The sequence below is a fragment of the Alligator mississippiensis genome, chromosome 4 (genome assembly GCF_030867095.1).
Source record: "Alligator mississippiensis isolate rAllMis1 chromosome 4, rAllMis1, whole genome shotgun sequence".
Taxonomy (NCBI): domain Eukaryota; kingdom Metazoa; phylum Chordata; order Crocodylia; family Alligatoridae; genus Alligator; species Alligator mississippiensis.
Window position 1 is genome coordinate 166,415,917 of NC_081827.1, and position 18,320 is coordinate 166,434,236.

Sequence of the window (18,320 nt, forward strand, 5' to 3'; positions counted from 1 at the left end):
TGCTTAGTTCTATTTCAGTCAATAGGATTTTTGCACCTCTACTTAAAGGTACGCACACACACAAACCCCTTTCTTAGTTAACTTTTGAAACCCTAAATGTATTAAAAAGTCTTCGATATTAATATTAATATTATTTATTATAATAAAGAACAGTCAAGCAGCGTGAAAAAAATATATCTTAGCTACATTACCTTAAATTGCCAAAAATATACACATTTTTTCTCTTTTATTTAATAAAAAAACAAATCAAAACAAAAACAAAAAAGACACATGCAACATACTAAAATGAGACATTAGCATCAAAACGGGTAAAGAAATGTACCCCAGTGCAACCGAAACACAGATAACCTTTAGCTTGGTTTTCTTTCCTCACCTTCCTATTTTTCGCAAAGATGCAAAGTTTAACATCAACTTTCCAAAAGTGGCCCTTTTCCTCTCCTCAATCTGCCCAAGGGACCTTTGCCTCTGGGACAGAATGCAGCCATTGGGCAGAGTGCACTTCAAAGGAACCAGGTGCCTTTGGAAGATGGCAGAGAAATATATATACACACACACACACACATATATATATATATATATATATATATATATATATATATATATATATTAATTTAAGTGCTATATGTCTCTTCCTTCCCCTTATTATCCTCAATTTCTTCCCTGCCTGATCTACAGAGTCCTCTTAGAGCAAAATGGCTTTGTACTCAAATGAAAAAAAAAAAAAAGATGTGCCAAATATGAAGCAGGGACAGCTAGGAATGAAGCCCAGAATGACTCACATCCCTACCTTTATGGAGAGAACCTATGCAAAACAGACTCCTTGTATTCACTTACATTTAAGGTTTGTTTGCTTTTCAGGAACAAATGCATCAAATCTTGACTAGGGTGAATCAGAATTAAAGAAAGGGGGGGAACCATTGAAATGTTCTTCCTTCACCAGCCCATTTCCTGCCATTTCAAAGTCTGAAATTTAATTAAAAACTGAAATGTTGGGACTGGTTCCAGGCATGATATGAGGCTGTGACTGTTTAAGATAATTTTCTCAGGGATTTTAATGGGGATTGTTGCCCTAACAAGGGAGGAAGTGAGAACTTGAATCTGGGACCCTATAGTAAAAAAAAACAAACAAAAAGCCCAGGGCAGCAAGCAGCTGGCAGCATATTTTGGGGCAGAATCTAGCACAGCAGCATCTGCAATTGCAATTCTGCTCATGCAGCTTTTCACACATGACATGTTGTGCTCACAAGCTGGGTCAGTGTCAAACTACCTGATTTACAGACAGAAGCATAGCACCCTGTGTTACCAGGAGTTCCATGGGGTTAAGGAAGATGTAGGGATTATGCCCTGGATTTGCAGAGGGGAAGAGAAAATGTTGAGATTAAAAAAAAGGTGCGACACAATATTGTACAAGAGCATTTTCAGGAGTAAGGGGGACAGGAAAAATAAAATCAAGCCCTTTCAAACTCAAATTCAACACCTATAATTTTAAATGCACCAGGCTGATGGAAGTTTGGCACATCTCAGTTCTTAACTCAATTTAGCAGCTGGCTGTGGAGAGGGAACGTTAATAATAATCACATTTTCCAGCTGCTCCTCTCCATGTCCCCACTGCAGAGATAGCCAGGAAGGGAGGGAAACTTTTTTTTTGCATTCTCATTTTTATAGCTGCCATCTCTACCTTGCCACTAGTGCTTGTGGTGTTGCTGAGGAATAGCTTTTAAAATTTGTTTCAAAAAAAGTTGTGAGCAGACAGCATTGTCCTGTCCAGCTCAGAACTGGAAGCCAAGGCCCAGGAAGGCATTCTCTCCTTTTTGTCCTATACAACCACCATGGCCATGATCTTTCATTTAAAAACAGAAAGAAACAAGAAATGTATTTAATAGATGAACCATGATGAACTTTTCCAGTGGTATCAGCACAGACCCACTGCCAATAAATTTGAATAGTGCAAACTAGATGGAGGCAGTGGGGATATGCTGAAAATGACTTGTATCCAGTAAAGTCTGATGACTTTTTCATTAAGATCCTCAGTGTTTCTGTTAGCTGGAGTCCTGACTCCACCCCTGAGCAACATGGATGTAACCAGGGGCAGGGGAGGGGTAACTCGTATGTTTGATGCTGATCTCCCCCTCTGCTCAGCTTCCCCACCTGTCCTTCAAAAATCTGTGCCATACAATCTCTGAGGAAGCAGGTTTCTCTGCTAAAGCTCCAGGTGCCAGGGTGGAGTTAAAATCAAAAAGTGTAAAAGCAAGGATGTTCCAGGCTGGGAAGACTAGTGCTCTTTTAGGGTTTTCCAAGCACTAGATGGTGCCCACAGTGCAGGAGACCAGTCTTTGCCAGAGTGGAACTACTTTAGAGATGAGTAAGAAAGACCAGGTACCAGATTTCAGACTATCCTTTCCACCCAACACATGCTTGGGGCCACCTCCCAGAGAAGGCCTGTAAGCAAACAGCCTGGGTAGAACACACTTCCTGAAGTTGGCTGTGCAGAGCACCAGAATGGCCTCAGCCCTTTTGCAAGCTGTGCTGGTTGAGCTTGGAAAGAGAGAACAAGGGGCAACATGAGAGGCAGGAGTGTGCTTCTCACGTGGGAAAGTAAAGCGCTGAGCTGACCTATGGAGAGCCGCACTAGTTGGCCTAGCAGGCATGGTGACGTCTTTCAGTTTAGCCTTTGGAAAGGAGACCCCGAGCAGTGTAGGGCAGAGGAAAGTGGCATTCAACACTTGCAGCCAGTCCCTTTCCATAGATCCCTCATCCATGTCTTTTTAGGCTGAATCCAGATCTGGCAGGGGGGCAGAGAAGGGCTGTATGTGATGGTTACAGAGGACGGAACATCTTAGGGACCTGCGCAGTCAAAGTCCTGTGGGAAGTCCCAGCCATCAGTCTTGTTTCAGGGTTTCCTCAGCTATGATCCTCTTAACCTCCCTGCCTGGTGGGAGAGAACCCACAAGCCAACCACTCCCACCAAGTCCCACATGAAAGGGACACCTTGGCAGAGACACCCCTTCATCCATGATCTTGGCTGAGGATGGGTTGCGATCTTGGTTTACTGCCTGACCTGGAGGATCCACACATGCACGTGCCCTCTGAAGAAGAGGCTGGCAGGTGTCTGAGCTCACACAAACTCTCTCCTCCGCTTTGCGTGGAGGTAGATATAGCTTTGCTTTGAGCAAGTGTGGCCTGGACCAAGTCAGCAGGAATCTCCCTGCCCCTCCTCCCTTCTTAGAAGGGCATTGAATGCCAGGCCTCAATCAGAAACACACTTGTCTTCCAAACGCACCACCTGGCATTACTTGCTGGCAGGAAATGCTTCTCAGAAGCCTTGTGCTCATTGCTCTAAAGTATCAAGATCTGTGACCGTGGAAAGCCGCGTTCCAGTCACCGAGGAGCTGGCTGCTGGTCTAGGCAGGCCTGGGGCTTAGCCCTTGTCCTGGGTGAGAGGAGCAACCTTTTCATTCATGCTCTGCAAAAAGACACAGAGGAGACAGTCTTCAGTGTCAATTGGACAGGCAGCAACATGCCAATGAATAGAAATGGGATGGCTCTGTCGTGCTGCAAGTCTGGCTTTGCTGGGGCACTGGGCTGGAGAATGCAGATCCCAGTGTGGCCTGCTCTTCTCTCCCCCTCCATCAGGGACTGAGATCAGCAGAGAAATTTGAACTGGAGACCTCAGTTCAAACAAAGAGGGCCACAAACTGGTGTCCTCCACATTGGGAATGCCTTCACCAGAGTTCCTGGGCTCATCTAGGATGAATGATGCATGAGTGAGAAGGAGGGCGTAGGGGAGGGGGCTTTGCCATGGCAGATCACACCATGGTCCCTCAAGTCTGATAACCTCCATGGAATGCCCCTCACTAGAAGGTTGTGGGTGGCCTAGACAGGGATGCTCTTGTGCTGAGCACAGGGTTGGACTAGATAGCCTCCTGAGGGCCCTGCCAGCCCTAGGTTTCTATGGAAAGCAGCGGATCCCAGACATGTCTGGCAGGAGGCAAATCAATTCCTCCCTGCATCTGATAAACACAAGCACACATCATCTCCCCCTGGACCCTGCCAGTTGGGAATGCAAGTACCCCTGCATTTTACTGTGCCACATAATTGCCCATGTCACAAGTGATAGAGACACATATACATATTGTCTCCAACCCTATTTCCTGCAGCACTGCAGCTGGCTTGGTGCATGTATATACCTGTATCATTGGCTGTCCTTCTGCCCACCCATGGCCCTAGCTTCAACTCACTGAAGCCAATGAGGTGGGATCAAGCCCATTTGACTGGCTGATCAGGAAGATGAGGAAGTCAGATCCCATGGATATGACTCCTAGTCCCAAAGACCCGGGTTCTCTTCCTGGTTCTTCTGCTGTATGACCTTCCTTTCCTTGTGCCTCAGTTTCCCCCATTTAGACCACAAGCTCTTTGGATCAGAGACCTTCTCTTGCTGTAGGGATGGACCAGTGCCTAAAACAAGGGGCCTTGATCCCAGTGGGGTCCCTCTAGGTGTTACCGTAATGCCAATAATACACGCACCGTTCCTTTCTGGGCATTGCTGTCAGCCTGGAGGTTGAGGAAGGGGTTGCTTTGTGCTGTAAGGACTGGTGGAACACCTGCTCCTGAAGCCACCAGGCTGTTCCCAGGAGCGCTAAGGGGTGGGGCTGCTGGAGTAGCCATCAGGCTGTTGCCAGGGTTGAGCTGTTGGGGAGAGATGGAAGCCATGAGGGAGCTGCTGCTGGGTGCGGGCTGGGTGGCAGAGGTCATCAGGGCATTGGCATTTGAGTGGAGGAGGGGTGTGGAGGTGGCTGTTAGGAGACTGGTCATGGGCAGTTGAGAGGTGCCTGTCATCTGTAGCCGCTGCAGGTCCCTCTTCTGTTGGATTTGCTGGATCATCTGGAACACTAAGGCCTGCTGCTCCTGGATGGGAAGGCAGAGAACAGATCAGGAGAAGGATGGAGCAGGGGGGATGCTTTGCATGCATGGGCCTGTCTGTACAGCCTAGCACTAGGTTCATTAATGCAGCGCATGTAACCCAACTCTTGTGTTAGTTTACATGCTTTTCCACACACCCTATTGGATGTGGCCTAAGAAGGCATGTACATCTGCACAAAATCCTTTTGATCCACCAGATACCCTGAACCTGAGATCAGATTACCCCTACTTCGCAATGCCAGAAAACACACCGGCCCTCACATCTGTTTAGCCCCTTCCAATCCATTTCCAGTATTTAATGACCCAATTCCCAACACTTTATGGAATTCATGGTCACAAAACCAACTTGGGAACTCCAGTTCCCTCTTGTTACTAAATTTGACCCCAGAAAAAAAATCATTCCTATGGGGCAGAATTAATTACTGCAGGTGAGATAGATCCTGAGAAGCCAGGAGGGACAAAGCTCATCTTCAGCTGGTGGGGATGTGCTCCAATCACCTGAAGCCACATTAGCCCTTATGGAAATAACCAACCAATAGGATGCACAGGTGGAGCTAACTAATTATTCCCATACCCAGGGGAACCTGGTTGATGAAATGGTGACATCAGCTACATTCTAAGAGAGTCCCCTGGAAATTTCCCTTTTCTGATTATAAATAGCTTGACCTAGAAATCTCTCACATGAGGGAGCTGTACCACAGGCCACATTCTTGGTTGATGTAAATTTGCATGGCCCCACTGGCCTCAATGGGACTATGCTAACTTACACCCACTGAGAGGCTGGTTCATCATACTACAGACACATGAAGACCTTTGTGGTGCTGCCAGTTATACTGCAATATATGAGTAGCTATTCCTCTGGCCATTGAAGCTTCCCAAGGGAAAATAAAATGAGAACCAGAACCAGTATTTATAGCACACAAGCACTGATTTGTTGGTGTATGTGCCAGTGAAATCTGTGTCCAAGAACAGCAGTGATGTGAACATAAGTGCTTGATATTAATGGTATATTGACACATCAGATGGTCAGAGGAACAAAGGGAAATGGGGGCTAAGGGTTATCTAGGCTGATTTCCATATACTCACTCTGCTCAACGCACATAGTAGGTCAAATAGCAAACAAGAGGATGTTAGAAAAAGATGTTCTATTCCTTAGGAGGGCCAGATCCTGGTCTCATTTATGCCATCATAAATAAGGAATACTGTTACTGAAGTCAGCAGAGCTTAACTGGTTCAAGCAAGGGAGAATGGGGCTGCAATTCAATTCTCACTTCTCTACCTACACCAATCTCTTGCATGTAAACAGTTTGCTTAGCGACCAAAGGGCTGCACTGCACTGCCACTCACATCACGTGTAAGCTGAAGATGCTGCACAGGCCTCCAGGCACCTGGTCTATGCCCCTAAGTCAGAAGGCAAGGTAGATATACACCTTTATAGACTAAGACAAAGAGAGACAGCACAAGCTTTCAGGAGGAGGTCAGGTTCACTTCCTCAGATCCACTAAGTGACTCTGGTGTAACCAGTAGCATAAAGTGAGGTGGACAAGCAAGGTACATGCCCTAGGCACCACCTAAGGGGATGTGCACCAGGAGGATAGTGGGGAGGAGGTGCACCATATGTCAGGGGTACCGCTTGCTTCTGCCCTTGCTGCCTGCTTCATTACCTGCCTCTAGGACACACATTGCCAGCACGGGTAATGTGTGTCGTGCATTGCAAGGCATTCTGGGACTTGTAGTTTTATAGAGCAGCAGTTGAATTTGCTGCTGTTGGTGGTGGGGAGTATGGAGGGCGGTAACCCCCATGTTTATGGAGGGCGGTAACCCCCATGTTTAGTGGCCAAATTCAGCATTTTTTAACCTTCTGGACATGGACTTAGGCATTTTTTCCCTTGCAGGGAAAAAATGGGGGGAAGATTCCCTTGGCAGTGGCAAACTCCACTGCCGGTCTAGAAAACTCTGATCCCTAGAATGCTTTGGTACTCCATGACAGGACCCAGCAATCAAGAAGGTAAGTAATGGGGAGGAGGCGAAAGGAGTAGGGAAGGGTGAGAGACAGCTGCTCAGGGAGCATTTTTTTCTGTGCTATGCCTCTGTAACTAAGGTGTAATTCTAAACCGCGTTACTGAAATGGGGGGAACTTTATACGTGTGAACACACTTATCCTTATATAAACTTGACTCCTTCCAAGCGGTGGGGAGTAGTAGATATGCTGGAGGGTAGGGCTAGGATTCAGAGAGACCTTGACAAATCGAAGGACTGGACCAAAATAAATCGCATGAGGTTCATTAAGGACAAGTGGAAAGTCCTGCACTAGGATACAACAAACCCATGCACTGGTACAGGCTGAGGACTGACTGGCTAAGCAGCAGCTCTGCAGAAAAGGACCTGTGGGTTACAGTGAACAGTAAGCTGAATATGAGTGAATAGTGTGCCACTGTTGCCAAGAAGTTCAGTGGCATACTGGGATCCATTAGTAGGAGTGTTGCCGGCAGACTCAGGGAAGCAATTCTTCCCTTCTGTTCGGCACTGGTGAGGCCACATCTGAAATAGTGTGTCCAGTTTTGGGCCCCCTGCTACAGAAAGGATGTGGACAAATTGGAGAGAGACCAGTGGAGGGTAACGTAAATGGCTGGCGGGCTGGGGCACGTGACTTATGAGGAGAGGCTAACTGGGCTTATTGAGTCTGGAGAAGAGAAAACTGAGGGGGATTTAACAGCAGCCTTCAACTACCAGAAGGGGGGTTCCACAGAGGATGGAGCTGTACTGTTCTCAGTGGTGACAGATGACAGAACAAGGAGCAATGGTCTCAGGTTGTAGCAAGGGAAGTTTAGGTTAGATATTAGGAACAACTTTTCTCCCTAGGAGGTTAGTACAGCACTGGAACAGGTTACCCAGAGAGGTTATAGATTCCCTATCCTTGGAAGTTTTTAAGACCAGGCCAGACAAAGCCTTGGTTGGTATAATATAGTTGGGAATGGTCCTGCTTTGAGCAGGGCACTGGACTAGATCAGTGTTTCTCAAACTGTGGGTCATGACCCAAAAGTGGGTTGCAAGAATATATGAGAGGGTCGCGGATAAACTTTAAAAATGGATTCTCCTTTAAAGGAGAAAAACGCGGGAGACAGTGGCTTTTCCCTTGCAGGCTGGCAGAGTTCCAGCCTGCCAGGGGCTGCTTGGGCCCCCCCGTAATCTCCCCCATGTACTGAGACCTGGGGGCAGTGGGTCAGGAGTGAGGGGCACTGGCTCAGGATTGACCATTAATGTTTACAAATGGGTCTTGGTACAAAAAAGGTTGGGAACCACTGGACTAGACGATCTCATGAGGTCCCTTCCAATGTTAACGTTCTACGATTCTATGATTGACTTTGGGGATTTTGTTACAACGCAAAGGCCAGGCAGGTCCAAATTCTGGTTTAGGAGAATATTACCTCCACTTTGCACAGGTGTATTTAAGTTTTTTACAGGTCCCCCTTTCAGCCCGGTATCAGGACACTGCACAGCACCTGATGCACTTGGCATCCTAACACCTGCGTCATGTAGGAATGGCAGTCCCACTTTACAGACAGGGACTAAATGCCACAGCCATAAAAGGTCTCAGGTGTTTTATAGGATAAGGAGGCAAAATTTAGGCCTTAATTCTGACAGTGATTTCCTCATAAGCCTCATTTCAAGCAGTAGGTGCTGAAGTTTTCACCAGTGAAACTGCCTCATTGGTAGCTGCTCAGTGAACCTGATTCTGCTCAGACTCAAAATGGCCTCCATCTTGGCTCAGCTGACCAGCCTGGTGCTGAATTCAGGTCTAAGCCCTTGTGCGATCCTCAGATGAAGTGTTGCCTTGCCATAGTCCATACACCCACAGGATCAGGAGCTGTACAAAACACAGCAGTGGCAGCTCCTTTCCTTCCAGGAAACCTGGCCAGAGGATGAGGTGCCCTCACCTTTTATACTACAACCTAGCAGTTAGAACAGAGGTTCCCAACCCCCAGGCCACGGCCCGAAGGGTCGGCTGCTGGGCCACAGGAGGGTCAGCTGCCAGACCAGAAGTGACTGCGGACTGGCAAACCACAGACTGGAAGTGACAGGCAGACTGCAGACTGGCAGCCAAAGCCTTTTTTATACTGAGTATAAAAAAGGGTTGGCTGCCTGCCCACAGTCTACTGGTCACTGCTGGTCCAGTTTGTCGGTCTGTGGTGACTTCTGGTCCACAGTTTGTTGGGCTGCATTATAAAGAGGTTGGGAACCCCTGAGTTAAAGCATCCACCAAGAACGTGGGAGACACGGGTTAAAATTCCCTCCTCTGTTCCAGGCACTCAAACCCTTCCTCAGGGACTGCCCTAACCACCAGGCTACTGGTTATTTTCCTGCCCCTCTTGTTGTAGCTATCTCACTTTGCACTGAGTGTCTCTACATATGCATTAATGCACTTTAGTTAATGCGCATTAAGTCTTGTACCTCCATTGTGAGGTAGTAGGAAAATGTGCATAGCCTGTGGTAATGAGCATTAACTAAAGTGCCTGCGCATGCATGTGGAGGCTGCTCCACCGTGCTGTATTTACAGCACGTCAGAGCAGACTCAATTAATTGAGCCTGCTGGAGCGTGCTAATTACTGTGCTCCAGCCAGCCTTTGCATCTCATGTATCAGCATCCCTGCACTTCAAAATGGCGGTGGAGGTGCTTTATCTAAAATTCACTTGACAAGCTTTAGATAAAGTACCCCCACCGCCATTTTGAAGTGCATGAATGCTGATATACTAAATGCTCTGGGCACTTTAATTAGAATTGCTGTTTGAGATGCTCTAATTAAAGGTCTCCCCTCCACCCCTGGAGCACGAGTATAGACGCCCATGGTTTTTTAGTGTTTGGTTAATGTGCATTAGCCTATTTTAATGCACATTAACTAAATAGCATGGTTTTTTTATTGATGCTTTAATGCACATTCAAATAGGCTAATGTGCATTAAAGCACATGTGCAGACATGCCCTCTGGCTTCCTGTGGCCAGGGAGAATGAACATAATTGTCTGGCCTCATGATGGCAGTATGCACCAGGGAAGGTGAAGGCCAGGGCCCCAGCCCCTATTCTGTGGCTGTTTATGTGAAACAGCCCTTGGGTAAAATACCTAAGAAGCCCCACTTACTGGACTGAGTAGCTGGGATGTCAGGAGCTGCTGGAGCTGCTGGAGTTGCTGCTCATGTTGGTGCAAGGCGTGTCGCTGCTGCTCCGTCAGGGGGCTGAGGCCTGGTATGCTGTGAAGAACACAGCACAGGGACTGTTAGCACAACCCACAGCCTTGCATTCCTGCTGGGATACTGCTTCCCCCCAATCCCACTTAAGTACACCCTACTGCTGCAGCCTCCAGAATGGAGCTGTAAACCCCCAGGAACAGAGGATATTGCTGGAAGCATTTGAGTCAAGCTTCCCTTAAGGGTCAAACTCAGTGGTGGTATACATGAGAGGCAGCACAGTCCAGCTGAGATTGGCACTCCAGACACTCCTATTCCCAGCTTTGCCATTGACCTGCTTCCAGGTAACCCCTGGGCAAGTCACTCTTTTTCTGCCCCTCTGTTTCCCCATCCATGCTGTGTCCACTCAGCTGGTCAGTACTCTGAGGAGGTACAAATCTACACATGGCTTTTAAAACGGAAGGATATTTTGAATTGGACCCTGGAGTGAATAAGGAACCAGAGGGCACTATGAGGAAGGGAGTACACAGTTGTTTATTGGATGAAATAGATAGTAGCATTTGGAATATCCTGTCTTCTCACATACAACATGCCACACCTTTTTCTTGGAAAGGCCAAATGAAGCAAAAGGATCTTTCCTTATAGCTAGGGAGCAGAGCCTGCTCATTGTTTTGCTCAGTCACATGCAGATTTTACTTTCACTTCTGCTCTTAACCAGCAGGAACTGTTGTTATCATATTTCTCATATATAATGAGCACCAGTTTCCATAAGTTGTTTTTTGGGGGGGAAAAAGGGTGTATTGCATGCAGGAAAATGCAGTATCTTGGGGGGCGGTGGGGGGGTGGGGTGGAACAGGGGACGGAGACTGATTCCCTGCTGTCCCACAGATAGTGACCAGCTCAGGATGAGAATAGTTTGCACTAGTGCCAATGACTGTGGGAGGCATGAGATAATGGTGAACCAAACCCCTGACTCCTTTTTCTTCAGACTGCAGGATGGCCCAAGGTCTGTAGAAAGGAGCTGCAATTAGAATCCATTAAAATGGGGCCAGGGGCAGGCGGATGCTCTCACAGGACTGTACTGACAGAGCCTGTGCCGGAGGTGGAGAGAGACAAGGATGCTTGGACTGCTGCCCCTTGGGACTGCTGATAGCTCCCTCCCACCTCACCTGCTCAAGTTGGTGGAGAGCTGCAAGGTAGGTGGCCCACTGGTCTGTGTCAGGGGGTTCTGCTGCTGGGCAGCTGTAGCACCATTGAGATTCCCCAGGATCCCGTTGATGGGCATCTGCTGGCTTCCTGCCAGGCTCCCGATCAGGCCATCCACCATTGGCACAGAGGGCAGGCTGTGACTGCCTGCTGTGCCTCCTGCCAGCGTGTTTCCTGTCACCCTGGCCAAGCCGTTGACTTGCTGCTGTGGCTGCACCCCCGAGAGGGGCAGTGTGGCAGGGCTCTGCTGCAGCAATGGCAGGGGAGGAGGGGTGCTGTGGAACGAGAGGGAAGAGCTGCTTCTGCTGGGGCAGCCTGAGTGTGGATCCTGGAGGAGAGAGAGAAAAGGGAATGGGGGTGAGCACTGGAGGCCTGGGTGTTGGGTAACAGCAGCTCAGCAGTCAGGTGCTAAAGCTGAGTGAAGTGACCCACCATGGGTGGGGCATAGGAAGATGTTACACCTCCCATGTGCCTTGTTGGAAGTTGGCACGTATATACCCGTTCTCTAGGGTTGCTGCTAGAATAACACACCAGCCTTCTGTCCTCTGTCTCTGTGTCCTAGCCCAGTGTTTCTCAACCTTTTAAGTAGCAAGTACCCCCTCATTTCTGAAAATTTTAATAAGTACCCCAACACTCAATTTTCCAGGGGGATTTTATATTTACAGACTAATGTGTGCTATATGTTGTAAGAAGGGCTGTGCATATAAGGCCATGATATGACAGATGTCTGATCTGGTGTGGATAGGGTTGCTACCTTTTACACCGGGGGTGCACAACTCAAGTATGTACCTGGGCTAGAGGTGATGTTGCCCGAAGCTAGGAGCGCTGAATGCCAAATTATTACTGGGGAATTTACTGGGCACCAAATTTTTTGCCATGGTTTTGAGAGGAAAAGAGGGCGAGAGAGAGAGGAAAAGAGTGCAAGACAGAGAGAGTGTTAGCATACCTACATACCCCCTGCCTGTGTCTCACGTACCTCCATGGGTACACATACCACAGGTTGAGCAACTATGTCTTAGCCCATAGGTCCCTTTGCTATTTCAGCCCAAGGCTGTGCTCCTCATCACTGAACCTGCTAAGAAAACCACTCAAGAGGAAGAAACCCTAATGTTTAGGACTGAAGCAAGAGGGGTTGTGGCCTTTATTGTGGGCCAAAATAACAGACATCTGCCCCTGCAGCACTGGCAGTGATCACAGGATCATAGCGGGGAGTTTAAAGACCCTGGATAAGTAAGGAATGCATGAGAGAGAGAGAGAGAAAAAGAAAGAGAGAGAGAGAGTCATCAAGTGGCTGAGAGAGAATTCTGCCCCGCACTCCTCCCCTTTCTGCAACATGCCAGGGTGGGGGGGGGGGGGGGGGGGGGGGGGTTTAAGTCTTCCTCAGAGCCATTGGGTTCTGGCTGCATCCAAGGCTGGGGATTTTGATTGGGGTCTGTCAGTGCTCCTGCTGGGACGTAATGCTGGAGGTTCCTGGCTAGAGGGTCTTGCCCCTCCACTCACAGTTGCACCAATCACCATATTTAGGGTCAGGAAGGAATTTCACCCTATGGTCAGACTGGAATGAACTGTGGGGGTTTTTGTCTTCTTCTGGAGCAGGGGGCATAGTCCTTTACCTGGGATCTCTTGAGTGTATACTAACAACCTTTTACAGCAGCAGGATGTTAGCTGCCATGGTTCCCCTGCTTTACCTGTGGCATTTTAGGGTGTTAGGTCTTGTGCTGTGTCAGAGTTGATGGTAGTTTTACTAAGAGGTTAGATTATGGTTTGTTTGGGATGGTTTGGATAAAGCTGGTCCTGCCTCAGGCAGGGGGTTGGATTATATGACCTCTGGAGGTCCCTTCCAGCCCTACTTCTCTACGTTTCTGTTGCCCACTGTCTTGCCTACCTTTTTACTTTTTTAGCACAGTTTGGGCTGAGGCCTATAGGCCCCCACAAACCATTACCTATTTTCCTGCTTTCAGGGTGGCAGGAGTGGAGGGTGTTCCTCTGATTTAATCTATCAAAGCCCCTTCCCCCCTCTAGGTTCTTGGAGCGCACTGTACCTCGGAGGAGGTGGAGAGGGAGTTTTCAATCCCAAAGCTGTTCTTACAGGGAGGGCTCTTGCTGATGCTCAGGGAGTCATTGGTGCACACTGTAAAGGAGAGATGGGATGATAAAGCGACAGGGACAGGCTCAGTGTTACCAGGGCCAGTGGCCTGATCCTGTGTGGGTTATGCACATCATGGCAGCAAAAAAATTCAATAAATTAGGAAGCCAGTTCTCCTCACTGCTTCCCCATCACTCTGCTCCCCCCACCCAAAAGGGGCTGCTGGTGGCAGCCTCTGAGGACACTATTAAGAAGTGACATAGAGGGTGTCCTCCCCATAGTCCCTTGATGCCTGAGGTGAGGCTGCTCTCTTACCAGTGGGAGGCAAGATGTACTGGGCCTGGCTGGCTGGGCCATTGCTGCTGGTCACCACTGGGAAGGGGACAGAGAGCTGGACGTTGAGGAGCTGCAGGCGCTCCTTCTTGGCTGTCAAGGTCATGATCTGCTCCTGCAACCGCTGGTTCTCCTTCTGCAAGGAGTGCAGAGCCTTGAGCATTTCCACAACTGCAGGAAGTGAAAACAGGAAGAAGGGCAGGATAAAGGCACTGTGGAGGGGGCATGAGGGGAGGGGGCATGGTTAGTGCTGACTGCACACACAGCAGAATGGTCCTGGAGAAGGGGGACCAAGCTGTGCCAGCCCCTCCCCAACTGCCCTCCTACTGTCCTTCCCACCTGTGCACAGATCAGTGCTTCTCTTCCTAAACCCCCCTACTCAGCTGGGCTAAGCCTGCAGCCTCCATGCCCCAACCACCTGCTCCCTCCCCTGCAGGCAGGGAAGGGCCCCAGCCCTTGTCATGACAGGCATAAAGCAGAAGCTGAGGACAGGTTCCTCTGGGCCTCCATCCCCATTTGGGAATCCCCCAGACAATTCTCCTCCCTGCTCCCTACGTGGCTCACTGTTTACACCCGCTTCGCCATTGCCTTGCTTCTCCAGGAGCTGCTCAATGTTGGGGGTGGCCTGGGGCACGTTCTCCAGCTGCCCGCTGCTGCTGCAGGACACGGTCTGGTCGAAGAGGGTAGGGAGGCTGCTGATAGGGGACCTGGGGAGCAGCCCAGGAGATGGGCTGTCAGACACTGGGCACTGATCCCCCATCCCTCTCTAGTCCACACTAAGAGGGGCTGTCTCCATCCCTTCCCCCCATCCCCTATGTCTCCCAGTCTCTATCCCTCTTACCCCCACCCAGCTCCTTTTTCCTGCACTGGAAAAGACAGTCCCCAGTCCTTCCCCCAAATCCTCTGTACTGCAGCAGAAGGGTCTGTCTCTGCCTCTCCTCGGCTCCTCTCCAAACCTCTCAGCCACTTTCAGTGCTGGGCAACCTTCACTCCCCTCATCCCCCACCCCACCTTATGCTGGAGGAGGTATCTCTGCCCCGTCCCACTCCCTGCCCACTATCCTCTGCACCACACCAGAATGCAGTTGCCTCCATTCCCTCCCCATCAGGATTTTCTCCGAGCCTGCAGACTTGGCTCATGTTTCCTTCACCATGCACTCCTAGCTGCGGCAGCACCCCAGCCCCTGCAGCATCAGAAAAGGACAACTGAAAGGCACTCACATAGAGGAGAGGCTTTCCTGTGGGGAGGTCCCTCGACAGCCAAAACTGCAGTCTTCCAGATCAGGTTCTGGGAGAGGAAATAGAAAAAAAACAGGCAAGGCATTGCAAAAGGGTCCAAGCCCTTTCCTCTGCCGCCTGCCAAGGCAGGGGTTACCTACCAGCTTGTGCCAAAGGGCTGCCTGCCAGTGCTGCAGCCTCCACTAGATGGCAGCCAGCATTGAGTAGTTCCTCTCCACTGTCATTATATAACAGCTCCTCCTGCTTCTCCATCTGCGCAGATGCAACAGCCGGGGTGTTTTATAGTTTGGGGAGGAGGGAATGGTGCGCAAAGGCAGCAGGGTCTGTGCATTATACCCTGAAGACTGCGGATTGGCAATGCCCCCTCTCCAAACAGGCATGAGCAAGAAGCAAGATTCTGAGACAGGGCCAGGGCTATAGCTGGCACTGACTACACTGCTAAATCTGGGACAGCTGGTCATTTCTATGGTACTTGTGTCCCACCTCTGCTCCAAAGAGCTTACAGCTTAGGCCACAGGTCAGCAACCTATGGCTCACAGGCTGGATCTGGCCTACAGAACCATTGGATCCAGCCCATGGAACTGGAGCATCAGCAGGTTTTTGTGACAGGGCAGTCTTGGTGATGGGGGCTTTGTCTGTGCTGTACTGTGCTGTGACCAGGCTGCTGGGAGCTTTCCCATGCTGAGCTGCAGCTGGGTGGCAGGGAGAAACGGTAGCACAAAAAAACAGCAGCATGGAGAAACAGCGATAGCAATGGCCTTGGACACAAACTGGCCCATTCCAGCCCATCACAGGAAAACACTGCCAGTCACTGGCTTCAGCTGTCCCTGTGGCTCTGGTCTCTCTCCAACCATCCATTAACTCACAAGGGGCACACAATTTCTTTACACTTCAATGCGTCAGGGAGGTTGTTGCAGTCTGGCATTGAAATGCTTGAATCAGTACTCTGAGGTTCCCTCTCCAGCACTGCGGCTGGTTTGCAATGTGAAAGTGTGTGCAACAGGGAGGATGACTTCCTTTATCCATACCAGGGGGACCAGACTTGCTTTGCAGGGCTTGGGAGCCTTAATTGTGTGCAAAATGCCCGGAAAGATTCAGAGCCAAGAGGAGTTGCTGAAACACACAACGTGAAGAGTCATCCTGTGCCAAATTTTCCTGACTCCAAGCTCAGATTTCACAGGACCCAGCAGCCCCTCCCCATTTTTCCTTAAGGGACCTCAGTAATTGGCCAGATTTTTGACAGTATTTCAACTCCCTTTGTGATGCTGAGGGCCAGATTTTTCAAAACATCTCAATCTCTGGCTGTGCTGAGCTCCTGGCAAATCCAGGCCTATCTCTGGGAGTCAGATACATTGAAAAGTCCTAGGCTGTGTGTATGGTGGTGTTTCTCTGACCCACAGAAAGCTCCCAGATTCCAAAGCAGAGCAGAGTGATTTGCCATTCACACTCTCTTCCCCACCCCCAGTGTCTGCCACTCAGCAAACACGCTTTCTCCAGCAGTCTGGTATGTGTCAGATGTTGTGACTAGAGACTGTGCCAGCTGGTCGATGTGCCCTCCCCTCTGCTTCTCACAATAAGAGGCATTTCCTTCCATGCAAGAATTCAGGAAGTTTCCTGCAGGGAACACTGCAGGGCAGTGGAGGTGGTATGATTTATAGCAGAGGCGGGCAATTATTTTGGGCAGAGGACCGCTTCCTGAGTTTTGGCAAGCCATCGAGGGCCGCATGACAGGCAGCCAGGGGCAGAAAAATATTAATTTTCTAAATTTTTTAGGGGCCCTGCAGGCCGGACAGAATGGCCTGGTAGGTGGCATCCGGCCCGTGGGCCACATTTTGCCCACCCCTGATTTACAGGGCAATGCCCCAAGCAGGGCATGAGTTACTGGCTATATCCTGCACTGCTGAGAAGTCAAAAATACAGCTGCTGTTGAGTCCAAGTAGGCACCAGCTCAGTGGTATTTCAGCTGAGAAGCTCATAGTACATATAGAATGGAAGAAGTCCTTCCCCTCTATCCAGACAGGAATGTCTTGCTATTAGCCAAATTCAACTCTCTCCTTCTGTTCAGGGTAGCTACTTTTTGGAGGTCACTCTACAGCACCTGGAGATGCCTGAGCTATCAGAGGGAGCACTTTGCAAAGCTGCAGGAATGACAAGGAGATTCAGGGAGACCTGCCAGAGAAGGCTGATAGGTCAAGCCCATCCCCAGGCAACAAAGTATTGAGGAGGCAGGATGGTGCAGTGGTTCGGGTGTTAACTTAGGACTTGAAAGACTATAGTGTTTAAGTCTTTGCTCTGCTGAAAACTTCCTGTGTGAACTTGCCTTATTTAGCTTGCCTCAGTTTCTAATAACACAACTTTCTTGCTGCACAGGAGAAATGCTGTGGTGATGTGGACATTTAGAAACCTAACCCAGAGGGTGGAGCTGCTCTAAGATGGAGGCTTTAGACTTCTGTATCTGCAAGAAGCATGTTCTGCAACTTACCAGATCTTGACTGAGCAACACCAGAAGTTGAAATTACAGGTCAGATTTTAGAGAGAATTCAGTCCATTGGATACTCCTGAAAGTTTAGTTGTAAGCAATGAGTGTGCTGTCAGCAGTGGAGCTGGTATAGAGCCCAGGTCTCCCATGTCCCAGTGCAGCATCTGAATGAACCACAAGACTGTCCCCACAAAGCTAATCTTTACTTTCACTTCCTGTCCCCATACTAGAGTGGATGTGTGCCTTAAGTACCTTTTCCTCTCCCCGCCCACAGGACATTTACAGGATGTATCTTTTTCTAAAACTTTTCTTCCTTATCAACTCTAGACAGCCAAATGGTATGAGTACGGGCTGTTGTATTCAATTCTGGACACTGTGTCAATTATACCATTACACTCAGGTAGATAGAAGCAGCTACAAACATACATGGACATGAGCATCAAAACTGCATGCCATACACAGTTATATGTCCTCTCCATGAGCACATGCGTCTGGCCCAATTCACGAGGAAGCATGCACATCCTCACATGCACCACATTCAGCCATGCACTCTTGCACAAACCACTGGGCTTTGCACATGAGGGGCTGACTTTCAAAATGAGCTCAAGACCAGATTTTCCAGGGACCTTAATTGCAATGGCAGCTGGGTGGCCTGGCTAAATTCTCCCCAAGGGTTCAGCACCCAACATGCCGGGCTCCTGAAAGTTCTGATCTAGAAGGGCAAGAAATTGTCACAACAAAGGCAAAGCAGCTGGAAATCGGGGGGAGGGAGGAGGGTGTTTTTCTTCGCATTGTGCTACAAACTAAGGACCAGGGCCCATTTGACTGGGGAAATGTATATAAATGTTTAAAGTTTTCTGTTCATTAACAGGAAG

At 49.2% G+C, this 18,320-nt stretch overlaps 1 protein-coding gene across 6 annotated transcripts in view; it reads right to left on the reverse strand.

Annotated features, from left to right (window-relative positions):
- Nucleotides 1–118: 118 nt before the first annotated feature.
- MLLT6 (MLLT6, PHD finger containing) overlaps nucleotides 119–18,320 on the reverse strand; it is a 94,409-nt gene continuing 76,207 nt past the window's right edge. For 4 of the 6 annotated variants that reach the window (XM_019482564.2, XM_019482562.2, XM_019482561.2 and 1 more), the window contains 8 exons: nucleotides 14,949–15,015; nucleotides 14,284–14,435; nucleotides 13,711–13,899; nucleotides 13,352–13,440; nucleotides 11,273–11,637; nucleotides 10,058–10,166; nucleotides 4,525–4,905; nucleotides 119–3,463 (listed from right to left, as the gene is read on the reverse strand). In XM_019482564.2, the coding sequence (XP_019338109.1) occupies nucleotides 3,419–3,463; nucleotides 4,525–4,905; nucleotides 10,058–10,166; nucleotides 11,273–11,637; nucleotides 13,352–13,440; nucleotides 13,711–13,899; nucleotides 14,284–14,435; nucleotides 14,949–15,015 (1,397 nt within the window). In that variant the 3' untranslated portion in view covers nucleotides 119–3,418. The remainder of the gene's footprint in view (nucleotides 3,464–4,524; nucleotides 4,906–10,057; nucleotides 10,167–11,272; nucleotides 11,638–13,351; nucleotides 13,441–13,710; nucleotides 13,900–14,283; nucleotides 14,436–14,948; nucleotides 15,016–18,320) is intronic. The other 2 variants (XM_014603631.3, XM_019482563.2) reach the window with 2 other exon arrangements.